Raw genomic sequence first — 19,673 nt, forward strand, 5'->3', positions numbered from 1 at the left:
AACATGTGAGTACAGGGATATATTTAACTTCTCTGTTTATATTTGGGTCTGTGGGGACGCCAAGTGCAGGATGAGATAATGTTACGTATGGTGAAACTCACTGATGGCCCAATTAAAACAATGACTGACAGCATTTCAACCAAATCTGAGATTTTATGCAGGAAACAGGAGTGGTTATTATGGTGGATCAAAAGACGGCATTGCACCATATGAAGCATTTGGTTATATGCAGATGACATGTTTCTTTCCTCAGCATTTAATCAGAAGTAAAAACATTTCTACATTAAACATTTGACTATAGGACATTTAAAGCTAAGTGTTAAAGTGCAATGAAAACCATAAACACATTTAATGAACTTTTAAAAAGCTTGAATTTAAATCTGAAAAAAAATGTTTTATGCTAAAGATTAAGGATTGTTGTTTATGTGCAAAACCCCATAAACCCCACCTATCTGCTGTCTGGTTCACAGTAGTTCTACCCTGAGCTTCTCTCCCTGACAGTGTTTAGTGTCGAACCGTTAAATCCCTATTTGTAACACTATGTTCAGCCATTCACTCGCCTCCTACTTAAGGCTGAAGACATATGATCCATTTAAGTGCATGTAGCTACTGTCTGAGCCCTGGTGTTAACTCCTCACCTTTTGCACCTTCAAATTTCTTTTCTTTAATTTTCAACTCTCTAGATTATTATTGATGAGCAATACTTGAAATTCAAAGTGGAAGATACATTCATGTATTGGGTCATATTTTGGCTGAAAGTAACCTTTTTCTACAAAGACTACCGCACTTTAGAGTAACTTCAGATTCTCTCATTACCCTCTCTGTCCAACCGCCTGCAAGAACTGTGTCTTTTTGATAAATGCTGGTTTTGCTGGTTGCTCTGCTTTGCTTACAACCTGCAGCTGTATGTATTGGGTCATAGTATCAAGGTTACTTTAACGTGTTTATATGTGGATCTGTGCTATATGGGTAACATGCTATATGGTATTTTCCTTGTCTTGACACATGCTTTTATGTTAAATCTGAATTGTGTTTGATTTGCATGTTTTTTTTTATTGATCCTACTTTAGACAGAAAAAAATATGCAGCACTTAGAGTCCTAGAAGTATTCCTGCATTGGGAGTATAAAACAGTATCTAACTGTATCATGTAATTTCCTCAACCTCTGTTTTGTATTTCTAATGGACAAACCTGAAGGTAAAGAGCACCTGATCTTCATCATCAGAATGTCTGCATATTAAAATACACTGTGGCCTGTTTATTAGGTACACTTAGCTGGAATCCATGATATTCATTACAACACTCTTTCAGTTCATTTTTGGATTAAATGTCCTTACAGAGGTGTGAAAGTGTAATTTTCAAGTTACCAGGTAGTTTTAATTAAATTGCATTATTGCAGGGGGATTTTTCCTGTGTCTCAGTTCATCCTTATTCACAGAAATTGATCTGATAATCTATGAAACGCTGTTTCATGCTTTTTTTTTCTAATCAAATACCTGCAATGTTTTTCTGGAAGCTCCCTTTGCAGTAATACAGGCACACAACTTTCAAATGCTTCCTGTAAATTAAGGCCAGACCATATTTTTCTCTTGATTAAGGTGCTTTAATAGACCCCTCTCCCTATCTAGACCAGTGGTTCCTAAAGTGGTGTCCACACACGAGACACTAAGAGGGGAGCTGTGATATGCCTTCCAAAAAACAAAGAACATTTTTACATGATTACAGATTGCATATTTTACCCATTATTCTAAAAATATATGCATCAAATTAGTCCATTTCAATTAAAGGCATAGTCAGCAGAGATTTACGTTGAAATCAAAGTCTTGTTTAAAATATCCATCAAATGTAAGTCTGCACACGGCTATGCTTGAACGTGCTCGACTGTGGTCAACCATGCTGGGACAACATGGACTTGGAGTCCCCCAGACTCTGGCACTGGTATTTTAGGGGTCACAAACTAAGAATTTTAGGAACCGCTGATCTAGACCAAAGACTCTTTTTCATTTCATGATCCTGAGCAGTCTCCTACTGTACGTAAAACTCTGTCAGTATTCATCAGAACCCAGTTCCCTCCTTTAATGTCGCCCCCTTTTCCATTATGTTGTTTTATGCATTAAAGGTATTTAGTCACTTTAAATCCCCTGTGTGAAAATGTGTTACCTTGTGCACGTGTGCACAATGCCTACATAGTATGGCTCTATATTATTAAATTTTGAACCTGCAGACTAGTTTCAAGCAACAAATACAATCATATATTTTAGATAAGTCCTATCATCAGCTAAAATGTATTTGAATTAGTGCTGTACGGAGGTGGTGGGGGCTTCATTTTCAAAAACAATGTGATTTGATTAAAATATTGTTATAATTGGGTATTTAAGGAAAAAAATCTACCAGTATGTAAAGTTTATGAACATAATTTAGCATTTTGTAGTAAGTACGATACGTTGTACGGTTAAACTGAAATATTTAATATTTAAGTCATGTTCTTTGGCATTTTATAATAACATAAAAGGGTAAATTGATAAAAATGCAGTAAATATATCATTTAAAATCGTATGCTATTGTGTCTGTTTTAGTCTGGCATATTTTATTGTTTTTAAGTGCAAATGAAACTATTTCATCTTGACATATCTGGACTCAAATATGCGTTAAAGTGTTCTCCCCTGTTTTTACCTAAGAATAATTCACAGATAAGGAAACTGGTGGATGTCAGAATCTTTTTAAAACGGCGTACGTGGGTTTTGAGAACACATTTCTTCTTAAGAACAACTGCTGGATGAGGAGAATTGAAACTAGGAATATTTACACTGGTGCAAGTTGCATTTTTTGCAAGAAATTAGAGATGTGATTGTTTGCGATAAACTCTTTTATATGCATTTAAAATACATTGGTAAAAATAAGAACAGAAATGTAGGTGATAGTAGAAATAATGACCTTTCTTTCTGTTCATTGCATTGATAAAGAAGCTTGAGATGATTTGACTTCTATGTTGTTTCTGTGATAAATGCTGATTAAAGCTTTATATTTGCTTCTCTTGTTAAATATTGAGTGACTATTGCTAAAATGAGGGAATCCTACTACTTGCCACGATCTGTTACTGTTCTTCTGCTTTAGGCTGCTGCTTCATGAGCTTTCAAGTCAAACCTAAATGCAAAAGGAAGTCTTTTAAAAAGGCAAAGTGGAAATTTAGATCTCCTAAAGAGAAAGGGTTATATCTACAGATGGCCTTGGACTTGCAGGGAGCCTGTGCACACATCTAAAGACTAAAAGTTTGATTCCTTACGAGGGCAGAGCGCTCTTCAACAGCCGCTCCTCCTCCTGGTGTAGCTTCTGCTCATACTCTCTCTCTCTGATCTCCCAGACGTTCCTCATGATGGAGGCGTCGCAGCCGACGGCCTCCACATTCCTCTCATTAGACATCTTCAAGTTTCTTCAAACTCCCTACAAAAATAGAGAAACAAGATTAAAAGCCTGTGAATTTCAGTCCAGTTGGGCCTTCATTGCATTCTGAGTTGAGCAGAAGAGAAGAAGATGTACCTGTAAGTGTTGATGATCTGCGTTTGAGGCTGCAGGCTGCTCTGCTCCTATATATCCTCAGTCAAGGAGCCATTAACCTGCTGATAGACGTCTGAGGGGCTGGGCTGACTAAAAATATACCACCCTCCAACACACACAGACGACCCCCAGCCCACTCCTATATTAGGACTCCTGCTGGCTCCTATATTGAATGTATGTTTTGGTAGCTACGGGCACAGATGCTCAGTGTAACTTAGACATGTAGGACACGTTCCTGGATGTTCAGTTCATGATGCACTCCTGGAACTGCATCGTAATAACCGAGTGCTATCATATGATGATTTTTTAAAGGATTAATTGATGGATTTTGATCATTCAGATTCTACCCACATGTTTAAATTCATCTATTTTGTATTTAAAAACAAGTTTTAGTTCTCTGTTGTCAATGTGAAAAAGTTCTTCCCTGCATGGTGATGATTAATGAATCAAATAAGGATTCGATTATTTAAGTGTTGCAGCAGTGTGGCATGAAACCATTTTTGCAGCATGGATCAGTTTCATGAAAGACAGCGTACTCACCGTAAATGTGAGGGAACATCAAATGACACAAATGGTATTAAAACAAAGTGCAACTGAGCACTTTAGCTTTACGTATATCCAACTCAACATAAAGCTGAATCAGTGTGTGCGAGAAACACCTGCAACAACAAACCCACATTTTAGGCACGACTCCTGGTATCGTCTTTTTTTTCCTCATTGAGAGTTTTCCCTTTGCAAAGAAGTTCTCAATCGACTAGTTTTTACTCCTTTTAGCTGGTGGGCTGGATTTTTGAGTGCCGTGGGACCGAGATAAGCATCTTGCATGTATCAAAAGGTCAAAAGGAACATGACGGATCTGGGAATTTTTCCAAGAAAACCATCTTTCAGACTGTCATATTCAGTAAAATGGGAATAAAATAAGATATTTACTCTTTCTGTGCTGCTCAGTACCAGATGACCCATGGACCAGTACCAGTTCCTGACCCAGTGGTTGGAGGCTGTTGGCGTAGACAAACTACAGAGTGATGCAGGAATGAGTCCTAAAACACAGATGTGAGTTAGGATTTTAGTACTTCCGATTCCCTCGTCTGACAGTCTATGGGATTTTTGACTGAGGACTACAGCGTTTGTCGGGACCACGTCATCACCCCAAGCGTGGCGGCTGAGCCTGCCGCCCACTTGTATCTGCAGGTGCTGATGTTAAGTTCAGTTCACCGTGTTGTAGTTCAATCTAGCAGGACGTTAGGTTTTCACTTTCACCATTTTTTACACAAGAAATAAACTGGTTTACAGCTCATGTCTTCATGTATTCTCACTCCACGGGGATTTTTGTACCACAGTCGTTTCGATTATATTTAGGAAAAACCTCACTGTGCACTGATTGGAAGAAGCTACGTTTCCGTCAACCAGAATGCTAGCTAGCTAGCTGAAGTTGAGCTTTGTGGGTGGGCCGTTCGGTTGATCCAAAGTTGGGTTGAGACAGCGATTTCAATATGGAAGCTGCTACAGATTGGCTTCCAAAACTGTTTGAGTCTGCCGACTGCACCACTCAATTGAACCGGTAAAAGAAGTTCTGTTGACGTCAAATAATGCTGTTGCAACTCTATGTCCCGTTCTGGGACACGGTCCCATTTACATCTCCTTAGTATAACGCCAGAGTCTACATAAATCATGCCTGAGACCACCTCTGTGAGCAGCCTCAGGCAGTACGTTCACACTGGCCAATCAGAACTGGATGTTGAATGAACAAGGATTCAGGCCCAGGACTGTAATGTTTTGTTCTTTTCATTGCTTTTTTTTTTTCCAAATACACTCTTTAAGACTGTTATGCATGAAGAAATATGCAGGAGTGCATGTACAAAATGACTCACTGCCATCCAGTGATCCCCTTTTCCCATGATAGGATTTAAAATTTTCATTGCGTGTTTAGCTTTATGTCTGAATAACCCAATTCTGGAGTAACCGCTCAAGCTGATGCTTTTGCTGTTTATAACACAGGTTAGCATCAACATTTACAACAGAATAAACTGATTAACTGTAATTGAAGTTAATGTCTTTGTTTTCAGACACCGCTGTCAGTTCTCAAATATTACATAATGAAGTTGTGAATGAACTCCCTCATCAAAGTCAGACACCTACTGGATGCCTGCTGCTGCTCCTGAAGCCTGAACCTGATCTACCTGGTTTAAGTTTTATGGCGCATTTATATCTGGATCACAGCGAGAAGTTCACATCTCCCGTCATAAATGTCGATCAGAGCAGCATGCTGGGAATGTTCTCTTCAAACACAGACATGCTGACATCAACCAAGAACATGCACTTTATCACTTCCTTTACTTTCACTTGGATTCACTGTATTATCAGCTTTATGGGCTGCAAAGCTTTAGACATAAAGGCAGTCTGTTTCTGCGGAGGACGTTAAAAATAAACATTTGTTCCTCTTTTGGCTCACATCTGACCCTTGACCTCCCGTCTCTGCTGGAATTATTGGTGAAGTGTGATCCTGTGTTTCTCACGTTCAGAATGCAGATCAGTCATGACAATGGTATTTTTGGAATTCACTGTCCAAAAATAAAGAAACATAACCTCAAACAGGAATATCTCAAAGTGCAGGAATAGTTTAAAATCCCCTCAACCACAATGAATCTGTATTTTGCGATGCTATCATTTTCTCCGTTTACCTTTTTTCTGTCTTCCGAGAATCCATTCATAGGCTTTCTCTTGGACAGAGAGAAAGATGAGGATGATGGAGGAAAAGAAAGCAGGGAGAAAGAGCAAGACGAGGATGATAGAGAGGAAATCAGGGGCAGAGAACAAGATGAGGATGATGGAGGAGTAAGCAGGGGTGTGGGCAAGAACATAAAGAGGTTTGAATAGAAAAAAGCAGGGGAAAATTGATTTTCATAGATTTGTTAAAGGATCAGAGGATAGAAAATGAAGGTTAAGAAAGTGGGAATTATACGGACAGTTTAGTTAAAACATACATTTAAGTGCATGGACATTTGTAAAACAATGCTACATCATTCTTTGGCTGGGTACAGTAAAAGCACAGTTTAAATACTGATATATCTACCACCTCTTCAGCAGATTGTCCATATGTGCCCTCTGTCCTCACAGAGGGGAGGAGAGGATGCAAGGAGAGAAGTTCAAACTTTAAGAGACTCTGAACAGTATGTACGGATGTTTGACCCATATCCTCACATATACAGTGGATATCCTGAGCCATGACCCAGTTTACCGCACCGACATTAGAGTAATGTTTGCAGATGTAATGACAGCATGTGTTGGAGGCCAAAATAGAGCTGTACATTCTGTCCACATGTCATATCCGTGACGGTCGGCATCATGTAGGCACAAGTGCTGTACGTTGCAGATGAGAGCATGACACTATTGCATTATTAACTAACGTACAATATGTGAATAGCACCTGTTAACACTGATCATTTTCAGACATTTTCCGTCCATTCAATTCAAACATTTTTAGCCTATTTTAATTTAACCTTGCATATAAATGTGTGACAGTATTAACCTTAGTATCTTAACTAGATTGAGTCATTCAGGCTTCTTTTTATAGTCATGAAAATATGCAAAACCAAGGGCATTGTGACAAATCTGCCTCTGCTGAGGAGCATTTGGTGCCTTTAAGGGAAGTAGGCAGGCCTGCACAATTTAGGGAAAATATGCAATGTGCACCAACATTGCTCAAAATTGTAATAATATACCTGCATTTTTTTGCCATTACCAATCCATTTTAGCTGTTTTTAATGTATTTTAATTCTGTTTTAAACAAACGGATAAACATTTGTAAGAGGGCTACTTACTGCAAAAATTAATTAAAAATATATTTGTTTCTTTGATAAGAGTGGTTATGATTCAGGTAAAATATGAAATGCCATATACATGACTATTCTTGAATGTGCATGGCTGTGTTCAGCCACCTTTGATATAGCAGGACCCCTCGGTCTCTGAACCTTTATTTTGGGAGGCTGAAAAGGTAGAGAACCTCTGATATAGCACACCAGATGTTGAAACTGAGACACTTTACCATGTCATGAAAAATAATAGCCAGTTTTAAATTTGATGGCATCTCGGAAAAGAAGGGACGGGACAACAAAAGACTGGAAAAGTAAGTGGTACTGATTGAAAACAGCGGAGCAGCGTTTTACAGCTAATTAGGTTAATTAGCAACAGGTCAGTAGCATGACCAATTGCTAAATGAGCATTTTTAGTAAAGATGGGCAAAGGTTCACCGATCTGCAGAAAACAGTCTAAAAGTTGTGGAAAATTTTCAGAAAAATGTCATACTATACACCGCTTTCCACATTATTAAGCAAATGACATTTTTCTCTTATTGTCCTAAATATTAATGCAAATGACAGTCAGAGTATTTTCAAGTCATCAGCTGTTAGAGCATACTCCAAATGTTTTTGAACAAACTTCATAATGATAACCATTTAAAAAAAAACAAAAAAAACCTCAAAATGCACTGTTCCACATTATTAAGCACGACAGAGTTTTAAAACATTTTATTGGTTATAAAGAACTGAAAATGGTTATTTGTTGAATTTTCAGCATTAGGAGCTCATATTTGCTGAATTTAAAGCTATTTCAATCAAAAACATCTTAACAGGCCATTTATAGAATTTTGGCTCATTTGACCACAGAACAGTTTTCCAGCTTGCCTTGGTCCATACAGCGAGGGGCAGTACTTTCAGGCATGGCAGAGTCACAACGTAAACGAGCAGCAGCAAGAGGCCGGTGCAATTATGGTGGAATTATAGCGTTTGTTTCACACATCCATCTGGGAAAGCTTCGATAGGAAACATCTGAGAAAAGGCAGGGGCTTTGAAAAAAACTTGAAGAGTGATTGGATGAACGTTCTGTCTGTCACATTTCTATGGGCCAATCAGAGCAACAAAACACGGGACGTAGCTGCTATCAAGCTGTGTGTGCGCAGCTACTGAGGAATAACATGAACATGGCGACTATAGACATGTAAGTACTCGACTTTTGTCATTTTTGAAAAGAAAACAACTCACTGCTGATCTTTGTTCTTCTTTTAACGAAGAAATGTTGTCAAGTTCTGATAAAACTGGTGCTTTAGCAGCATCCACGCTAATCTCTTCCTGCTTAACTGCACCAGCTCTTGCTGCTGCTTGTTTACGTCACAACTTTGTTGCGCCTGAAAGTATTGCCCCTCGTCGCTGATTGGTCTTGTCACTTTGTAACCGGGCCCAAACGTTTCAGATGGGAGCTTTGCAAGATGGATTTGCCAGTGAAAAACAAGGAAACGGGCGTATCCATCTGCTTTGCAAGGTTATAGACTTTACCTTTACTTTTCAAAGTAAAAGCCCACCTTAGAATTTCTTTGGAGAAACTCCCTTTGTATGTACACACTGCTTTTATTTTGAAAAGCTACCGGCACGCTTCCATTATATGCTGAATCCAGTCACTTGTAGGGAGATTATTAGGAGGAATGACAGAGCTTTGACAGCATGGAGACAAAGCCAACACGCAGCAAACCTGTGTCTGGTATGAACGCTGTTATGGCAGCAACAGCTGCAAGCAGAAAAACATACTGACAGTCTGAAAAACACCATTACTGCCCTGCAACTACGTAACGTCACAGTACCAGGGCGGACCAAAACATGGTGGCCTAAGCTCAAATTTTCTCAAAATGCAGATATCTAGTGAGTTTTTTAGTTCAATATACAGATGAGAGAAACAAATACCTATTCAACAAGATGAACTGGTCTGATCATGCATGGTTCCCTTTAAAGAATGACTAAACCCTCTAGTGGCTCATGTCTTCAACAGTGTTTTAGTGGTTTCCTTACAATTCCTGCTGTGACTACATATCCTGTGGAACCTGAGAATCTGCATGTGTCTTTAGGATGATGGTTCATTTTACAAAGCAAAGCACAAGTGTCAGTCCCTTAAAGCAGGTGTTCTCAACCTTTTCAGCCCGCAACCCCCCCAAAAAAGGTGCCAGAGACCCCCACTGTACCTGAAGATGCTTAAGCATAGCAATGAACATTCAAGAATAGTCATGTGGAGACAAGGCCGGCCATTAGGGGGGAAAATGGGAGAGTTTTCTGGGGCCCAGCCAAACTGGGGGCCAGTAAAATCACGGTCCATTGTGAAGTTAAGCTGAGGTATTTTATATTTAACTTGAACAATAATCACTCTTATCAAAGAAACACATTTTAATTCATTTGTCTAGTAAGTAGCCCTCTTTTGAAATGGTAAATCCTGTTGTTAAAAACAGAATTAAAATACATTAAAAATAGCTAAATTTGGTTTATAATGGAAAGAAATAGTGGGAAGGGTGTTGAAATTGGATTTCAAAAGTAGCAGAAATGGGTTAAAAATGCCAAAAATTATATAAAAGTGGCAAAATAACAAAAAGAACACGAGAAAATTAGTTGAAGTTGCAAATATCGGCATATTAAGTGTAAAAGGGGATTCAAAAGTGGCTAAAATTGCATTAAAGTAGCAAAAGTAGGTGGAAATCTGGTGAAATGGGATGAAAGTTGTTATAAACAGGCAAAAAAGGCTAGTAAAGGCAGAAAAAGTCAGAAACATGATAAAACGGATTAACAGTGGCAATAATGTGTACACAGAGCCAACAACAGGCAGAGAGTTGCAAGATTTGATTTAGAAGTGGCAAGAACAGGCAGAAAAAAAGTGGTGAAAAGGGTTTAAAATTGACAAAAATGGGTTTTAAGTTGCAAAAAGTGTGTATAAATTGCTCAAATTGGTGATAAAAAGTGATGAAAACGGGTTGAAATCAGGCAAAATTGGTGTAAAGTGGTAACAGTGTAATTTAAAAAATGTTCTTAGTTTTTTTAAGGCATCTGCAGACCCCCTCTCAGTGTCTTGCGACCCCAAATGGGGTCCCGACCCCAATGTTGAGAACCCCTGCCTTAAAGAGCACTTTTACATCTGATTTTTTTGTTTTATGAGAGTTGTCACCTTTGTATGTTGTAGTATCAAAGACATCCTCAGATATGAGGTTAGTGGTGGATTTTGATTTATAAAACAGGTTGTGATTGTTCAAGGTGGTCAGAAAGTCCTCTCTGGAATGGGGCCCCACATATCATCCAAATATAAAAGCTTTTTTTCAGGAAACTAGGGTAGAAGTCTCCCACTCCACCTTGAAGATGTTGGCGTCGGCTGGTACAAACATTTTACTCGTAAGGGTTTCCTTATGGAGTCTGATCTTAATGGGGTATCTGATCTTTTTATGGCTTGCGTGCTTTCATTATTATTAATATTAGTGTATAAAAAGTCAGTATCACATGAATAAGATGGATTCAAAGGGAACGTGGAACTATTTTACCTTAACAAAATCACAGCTAACCTGTGGCAGGGTTGTTTATTAGACAGAGGACTGAGAATGAAATGTGTTCTGTCATGTGATGCATCTCTTTGTAGGGTTAGGATCAGGACTAAGAGTTATGGTGAGGTGCTTGCACTTCTGTAGGGGCTGACCTGGGTGTTTGTTCACTATCAAGCATTTCTTTATTACATATCGTGTAAACTTTGCTGCTCAGCAGTTGCCTGAAGAATTTGCTCCTAAGAGAGCCCGTGGTGCTGACCAGAACCAGTGCTAAAAGTAGATGTTTTTCAGTGTTTATTATATTGTTTATTGTATGTATTCAAATTAAACCTTTATAACAAAAGAACCAAAACTGTTCCATCATCGTTACACTTTTGTGCTGCACGTTGCATCAGCAGTGGCACAATATTGGGTTCAAACTGGTTTTATATGTCATCGTTGAGTTACATAAGCGGGTGAGGCATGAGGTGTTCACAAGCAACAGGATGTTTGCATGCATTCAGAAATGCACATATACATCCTGTCCCATTTTGCCAGCCCTGCCATCACAACGCCACTGTCTTCCCCCATTACCACCTCTGAGTATCAATGGCAAAACTCTGTCACTTCAGCCAGGGGCATAGCTAGGGATTACGGGCCCCCAGAAAGCATATTGCACAGGGCCCCCCTTAACTGGCTAGCCAAGCAATAAATGTGGCATCATTTTTTACAAATATCTATGTATTTTAATTTATTTTTTAACCATAATGCCTACATTTATGAGCAATATTTTTACTATTGTTAAATTGAATTTAATCAATTTTTTCTGCTTTTGCCACTTTTATGCCACAATTAAACAATTTTTGCTACTTATAGCACATTTTTGCCACTTTTTTAAAGTATTTTTTCGCCAATTTTTAGGTCTTTCACCTTTTTAGCAATTCCTTTTGCCACTTTGTTGCCACTTTTAACCAATTTCTGCTCTTTTTGCCACTTCTTTGTCCATACTTTTCACTTCATTTGCAAATTTAAGCTGTATTTTCCACTTTTTGAGACAATGTATGGCATGTCTCCTGACCTGCAAGTATCACAAGAAGCTGAGCGTGGGTCTCTGTTGGCTTTCTATTGTCTGAGTTCCTCTCCTTGAATGCCGATGTCTGCTGGGAAATATTTCTAAGTCATTCCATCCTTTTTCTCTAAGCTCTCATCTTGAATTATCTCTGATTCTTTGACAGGACCTACTGCTGGGAACTGTCATTCAAAAACTCAAAATATTTCCTCTTGGCAAAAAAACGCCTGCTTCTGTTACAGTAAACCACCCGTCTGACAAGTTCTTCAACAACTTTCCGGAGGTTTCTCCCTCTGATGTGTTCTGTTCCTCCATGTCAGTGCCAGTAAAGCGTTCCAGTTTTTGCACAGGCTGGAATTCTAACTTCTGTTTCACCCCAGACTCAGCTCTTGTAATGTTTGCTTGTCTGATCAGCTGAGCTCTTTAAGTGGCTTCCCCAAAGTCTGGTCACCTTGCGTCAGTTCTAGCCTCCTTCCACCGTCTCTCTGTTCAGGTCAAGATGAAATTCTAATGTTTTTGTCTAAACTTATCTAATCTATTCTCTAATGTCTAATCTATCTTGGCAGCCAGGGAAGGTGCAATTTGCAAATTTCATGCCCAGTGTTGCTTTTGAGTAAAATGCAAATGAGCATGCACCCCCCCAGTTGTTATACCAGTTCAGGTGCATCCTTATTAGCTGTAAGTACAGGTCAGGTATGGGACCATATGGCAGTTCAGCTCTTTGCTGCATCAACCTTGGTCCTTTACTAGCTCTGGCCTCCTGAGGACCATCTTCCAGGCCTGCGCCAGGTCTATGCCCATGCCCCATCACTCCAGGTATCCTCCAAGGCCTCACAAGAGCATAGTAAGACCAGAAGGACCGAAAGACTTTCATCTGCATTCCCAGATACTGGTAATACTACACTGTCTTGCTCTGCAAACCCATCGCCCTGTTCATAAGAGGATCTAGACTGTTTTGCATTTCAGTTAGTCCGTCACTACAGCTGTTATAGCTGTAAGTTTCTTTGTTTCTTCGTAATTATACTAATTATAGTGTAGATTAACTGGCTGTTAATGTCTCATTTTTACCTAGTAGTTATACCAATTTCGGTGTATCTTTATTAGTTGTTGGTTACTCAGTTATCGGGGAAGAATGACAGTTTTACTGCAGTGAACTGTGTGCTAGTTACTCAAATTATTACAAAGTAAATATACCAGGTTTATCATAGGTTAAATGTCATAAATCACTCAGATTAAGTAGAAGTTTGATACTCATTCCTTCCTTAGTTAACTAGCAGGTGGTGACTTTTTTATGTCTTGTCAAATAGCCGTCAACTTCTCATTCATTTCTTAGTTGAGTAGCAGTTAGCTAGCAGTTTGCTCCCTGGTTTACCATTACTTAGTTACTTATTTTTTTCTTGGTGAACTGTCAGATTTGTTGCTGACTATCTGCACCAGTTTTATGTGACTTACCCTCAGCTGATGCTTAAATACCTAGTAAAATAAAACTGCAAACACCTCACAGCTTGGCTTTCTTGTTTGATAGGCAGTATAATTCCAAAGTTACATATTGCTGTTTCATGTCCTACTGTTGCTTTCTTGCCTTTTGCTGATCACATACTTCACATAATATTTTACCCACATGATTACATAGCACTCATTCAATAGCTTCTTTTCAATCACAGGATTGTTTAAACTGTCTCTGCCAAATTTTATACCTTGATTCGTTAAAGCATTCTGTCCTCATGATGGCTAGAGCACTAACAAACACTCTGTATGAAACTAGATCACAGATTCACCAGAGAAAGTATCTTGAAGTAAAAATACTACTGTAAATCATGAACTCAAATATCCAGTGAAATAAAACTGCAAACACTTTGCAACTTAGCTTTTTATTAGTTGTTTTATAAGAGATATAATCGCAACGTTATCTAACGCTGTTTCACGTTGCTCAGATTCTTTTGTTGATTACATACTTCACATATTATTTTAACCACAGAAGTACACAACAACCCTTCATCTACTTTATAATTACAGGTTTATTAATGGTGCCAATCATAGCTGTCATTGCCAAGTTTAAACCTTCATTAAAAAAGTTATTCAATCCATATAATGGCTCGAGCATAAACAAAACTCTGTATGTAACCATAACAGACAAAGTCTCCTGGATTTATAACATTACTTACAGGACGACAATAAAGCCAAACATTTACCTTAAATTTTCTATCATATGATTTTTCAATGACAAAGACTAACAGAAATCAACCATTCAGGTCCAGTCAAGTACATATAAGGCAAATATTAGGCTCACTGACCACTTTATTAGGCACACCAGTTCAACTGCTCATTAAAGGCCAGATCACACCACATGAATTTAGCCAGATGACGAACTAAATGATGTACCCAGGACAACCCATGACCCTGATTGGGCAAGACTGGCAGCTAAAACTATAACTTGTGGGCATGTAAGAGGGCACTCTGGCAAATGTCTATTGAGAGGGCACTTAAGGCCGGCAACACACTAGACGATTTTTAAATCTGAAACGATTTTAAAACCGTGGGAGACCACAGATAAAAGGACAATCCTCTGAACGCACACACTAGACGACTGAGCCAGACTGTCAGATCACTGGAGACCACACACCTGCCGACCTGCCAACAACCTCGGTGATCACGTAACTTCAGAAAAAAAAAAAAAAAAAAAAAAAACACGGATGTCTGTCGATATCCTCTTGCTGTCCCTCCACAACAGGCTGCCTTGGCATGTGTTAGAGATGAAGCAAAAATCATAAAACATGGGAAAGACTCAGGATGAAATCCAGGCTGGAATTAAGTTAAAGCTGTGTTTATGGTTGTGAGCGGTGAAAGAACGTATGATCCGGCTGTGACACTACCCCGTCTGCTCGCTCTTATTGGTTGTTGTGGGTACTTTGTCAGATGCACTACAACTTAGAATTGTAAATATCAAACATGTTTGAAATTTACGATTCAGGATTTAGGAGGCTACAATGCGATTTGGAGCAGTAAAACAACAGTGTTAACACCACACACGAAGATTATTCAGGCAAACAGTCGTTTGACGAGGCTCCTCTCGGGATACGCCCCCATGATTGTCAGGAGAGGCAAATGGGGCCTAAAATCCTGTAGTGTGTGGTCGGCCTAACCTCCGATTTCCATATACAGTGTGTGCGCCGTGGGTTTGCCCCGACTGAAGGGCGACCTCGCCCACTGGATGCGAATCTAGAGCGTAGCGCCGCGGTGCACAGTCCTGTTCAGCAGGAAGAGATCACAGGAGAACTGCAAGTTCACGCAAGAATAGTACGTCAACAGCAGACTATTTTTTCTTTTGGGGTTCATTTATCACCCTTCCCGGTATTAGTCCATGATATTATTGCATTCACCATTGGGTGAGTACATTAGGAAGTTAAAGGTTAATGTTTGCTTTAAGGATCTGTGATTTTATGCAAAATTCTTTGGCTAAATATCCCCAAAAGTTAACTCTTCCTTGTCAATGGCACTGTTGTAGCTCTGTGACCCACCGACCTCCCCGTGACCCTTTGCTCTTGCTGCAGGATGAGACGTAATGTTGATATAGTGATGATTTACAATCGAGAGTCAGTGCATTGTGTTTTATTTTGAAAGAACCAGATGTTCTACGCTTGTGACATCCGTGGTTGGTGCTTTCTGAACGACCGTGAATTTACGAGGTTTGGCAGCGGCGGGCACTGAAAATAGACCTGCAGCATATCTGAAACGGAGTGGCGCGAAGTGTCGGTCCAGGCAAGCAACCAGATTATTTAGACATGAAGGAATAGTGAAGATGATGTGCTAACGTTCAAATTGAGCATCAGGGATTTTACGTGCCATGATTAGATATTTGTCTTTATTAGTAGAGCAGGTATACCTAATAAAGTGTTCTCTAGGTTTTAGGCCTTATTTTCAAAAGCAGCAAATGAGTTGAACAGTTAACATTGTTATAAAAACTATTGCTCATTTGTTGAATTTCCATGACACAAATGACCAATTGCTGGTGTTATTCTTTGATCAGAAATACTGTCACTGTTTCTGTCAGTTAACCACCCTCACGTTTGTATCAGTGGTCGTCATGGATTGGTTCAGGTTGTTGACTTCCCCTTGTCCTGCAGCAGCCAGCATCATCTGAAACAGTATAACCCTCTGAAGCAGCTCAGACATGAAGGAGTAGTTTACTGGTGGCAGCTCCTCCTGGACTTTGTCTTTTTCTTTCGTGGCGTGCCGTCTTTCCTCCTGCTCAGGCATGGTCTGCGACACCTCCTTGTACATCTCTTCAGTGAAGTGCAGTCCTCCATTTGCCGCCACCATCTCGTCGATCTTCTTGATCAGCTGCACCACCTGGGTTATGTCCCTCTTTTTCTTGTTGTTGAAGGCATGGTACCTGTTCCCGCACCTGTTAATCACCTCTCGTAGTTTTGGGTGGCCGGCCTGGACGTAATCACGGATGGTTCTGCCCTTCAGCTCGTCGCCACGTGTGAACAGAACGATCATGTACTTTGACGCTTCAGGTCCAAAGATTTTCTCCAACGCTTGCACGCAGTTTTCTTCTTCTTTGGTGAACCTGCCGATCTGGATGACCAACAGGAAGGCGTGAGGACCAGGGGAGGACACCTGAATGCACTTGATGATCTCGTTCTTTATGCTCTCTGCATCTTTAACTGTATCCAGAATCCCAGGTGTATCAACAACATGGATCTGTCTGCGACCCTTGGCCCGTTCTTTCTCGCAGGTTTCCGTCACAGACACGGCACTCGACGAAGACTCAAAAAAGTTTTTGCCTAGGATGGTGTTACCGACGGCGCTCTTCCCAACTCCAGTTTTTCCAATCATCACGATTCTTACTGGGGGTCCTGCAAACAAAAGAATTCCAACTTAAAATTAATATTTTCATCGATTGCTGTGCATGATTGCACAAAACAGGCATGTTCATTCAAATTTTTTGGCAAACTTTGAACTGATTAGTTCATTTTTCAAAACAAAACGTGAGCATAGTTTAGCCTGACGCAGCTGAAAGTAATCCGAAAGATGCAGAAAGTTGCAAGTCTGACATGCCAGACAGGCTGTTTCATATCTCAGTTGCATGGATATATTTCACATTCATCGGGAAGACCTCCCATATAAAGTGCTTGGGAAGGACAGGACTTTTCAAAAATTCTCAGGAGGTGACTGAATAAATGTTCTGTCACATTAATGACCAATCAAAGCAGCACAACAAAATGTGGCTGAGCTCTACAGTTAGGCGTTGCCACGGTTTATGAATGCAAACTCATGCCAAGGCCAGTTGGGAGAGTGCCAAAACATCTTCTTTGTCAAGAGAAGCTTTTGGTGTGGCTCTGTACTCTTGTCTTATGAAAAAATGTGGTTGAAATCTGATCAAACCATCACTTTTCTACTCCTACATCTGAGCTAACTGCAACAGCTGCAACCATTCTGTATTCTAGCTTACAGCACAACTAAACCCCACCTGTAACGATCGGGTTGGCAGAAGTGCAAAAACACATTTTCCATCATGAGAAGCTGTCTTTTCTGTTTATTTTATGAAGAAACATGGCGCAGTCTGATAAAACTGTCACTTTACCACAGCTACATCCAAGCTAATTGCTACACCAGTAGAAACCATTGCTCCATTACTTCCTGTTTAAGCACAAAACAACCAAATGTCTGTAATGTCAAAATCACAAAAAAGGGAAGGTAATTTTATAAACTACATGCAAAATACATTTCCTTGAAGGGTATTATCACAGCCTTGAACATACACTATATTGCCAAAAGTATCCACTCACCCATCCAAATAATTGAAATCAGGTGTTCCAATCACTTCCATTTCCACAGGTGTATAAAATCAAGCACCTGGGCATGCAGACTGTTTCTACAAACATTTGTGAAAGAATGGGTTGCTCTCAGGAGCTCAGTGAATTCCAGCGTGGTACTGTGATAGGATGCCACCTGTGCAACAAGTCCAGTGGTGAAATTTCCTCACTCCTAAATATTTCACACTCAACTGTCAGTGGTGTTATAACAAAGTGGAAGCGATTGGGAACAACAGCAACTCAGCCACGAAGTGGTCGGCCACGTAAAATAACGGAGCGGGGTCAGCGGATGCTGAGGCGCATAATGCACAGAGGTCACCAACTTTCTGCAGATTCAAATGCTACAGACCTCCAAACTTCATGTAGCCTTCAGATTAGCTCAAGAACAGTGCGTAGAGAGCTTCATGGAATGGGTTTCCATGGCCGAGCAGCTGCATCCAAGCCATACATCACCAAGTGCAATGCAAAGCGTGGAATACAGTGGTGCAAAGCACGCCACCACTGGACTCTAGAGCAGTGGAGACGAGTTCTCTGGAGTGACGCATCATGCTTCTCCATCTGGCAATCTGATGGACGAGTCTGGGTTTGGCGGTTGCCAGGAGAGCAATACTTGTCTGACTGCATTGTGCCAAGTGTAAAGTTTGGTGGAGGGGGAATTATGGTGTGGGCTTGTTTTTCAGGAGCTGGGCTTGGCCCCTTAGTTCCAGTAAAAGGAACTCTGGATGCTTCAGCATACCAAGAGATTGTGGACAATTCCATGCTCCCAACTTTGTGGGAACAGTTTGGGGATGGCCCCTTCCTGTTCCAACACAAATCACACAAATGCACTTCTGGAAGAATGGTGAAAAATTCCCATAAACACACTCCTAAACCTTGTGGAAAGACTTCCCAGAAGAGTTGAAGCTGTTATAGCTGCAAAGGGTGGACCAACATCATATTAAACCATATGGATTAAGAATGGGATGTCACATAAGTTCATATGCAAGTCAAGGCAGGTGAACGAATACTTTTGGCAATATAGAGTATAAATGAGTGATCATCAACTGGCAGACTTGGGGCCACATCATGCCCCTCACGTCTTCCCATCTGGTCTCAAGAATATTATTAATTTCAGAAAAATGTATTGAGGGAAAATCAGCTGATGTGATAAAAAAGTTTTACCAACTGTTGGCTCAACTTAAATCTGTGTTCACTTGGTAAATACTTTACATATTTTAAGGAAATTAGAATAACATGTTATATCAAAAGGCCACCTATTCATAATTTGTTCACTCAACATTCATCACGTTTGATGTTTTTACATTGCCCTCTACGGGGTAATGACTATAATATAGTAATTTTTATCAACTAAAATCTGACATAAAGGTTTCTGAATTATCCTCAAATAGCTCAAACTTATATAATAAAGGTAAAAAAATTACTAAAATGTGACTAAAAATAATGAGCACATCCATGTAAAGACTAAATCTAACAAAGCTGATAAAGTCGGCCTAAAGGAGGAGATAAAGAGAAGCAGTTCACCTTTAGGGATCGCTGATCTGATGCCCATCTTTGCCAGCACGGTGCCCATCTCTCTCTGCAGTAGTCCCACTAACTGAAGAAAAACAGAGCTTACATCTGTTATTGATCTCTAGACTCCTCCCAAAGGGTGGGCCCAATGAATTTAAATCAGTGATTCAGTGTCTCAGACTCCACAGATCATCCAGAGACTCCAGAGAGACCTACCTGCTGTCTGTGCTCTCCAGAATGAATCAAGGGAAGGCTCCACCTCGTGAGTGATGCTTTGTTATCCCAGTCTCTTATTCTGAAACTGCTGATGCAGCAGCTTATTCATTATTCTGTTATTATGTTATGTTTTTGTTTAAGTTGAAGTGAGTCATTAAGGAGCAGTGGTGGACCTATTTAA

At 39.9% G+C, this 19,673-nt stretch overlaps 1 protein-coding gene across 1 annotated transcript; it reads right to left on the bottom strand.

The window, feature by feature from the left end:
* Positions 1 to 15,992: 15,992 nt before the first annotated feature.
* Positions 15,993 to 19,316, bottom strand: LOC121524818 (GTPase IMAP family member 7-like). Its single transcript, XM_041810332.1, has 2 exons — positions 19,289 to 19,316; positions 15,993 to 16,807 (listed from the first exon to the last, which is right to left on the bottom strand). Exons 1-2 carry the CDS (start codon positions 19,314 to 19,316, stop codon positions 15,993 to 15,995), a joined length of 843 nt encoding a protein of 280 aa, XP_041666266.1.
* Between the last annotated feature and the right edge of the window lie 357 nt (positions 19,317 to 19,673).

The sequence above is a fragment of the Cheilinus undulatus genome, linkage group 17 (assembly GCF_018320785.1).
Source record: "Cheilinus undulatus linkage group 17, ASM1832078v1, whole genome shotgun sequence".
Classification (NCBI taxonomy): Eukaryota; Metazoa; Chordata; class Actinopteri; order Labriformes; family Labridae; genus Cheilinus; species Cheilinus undulatus.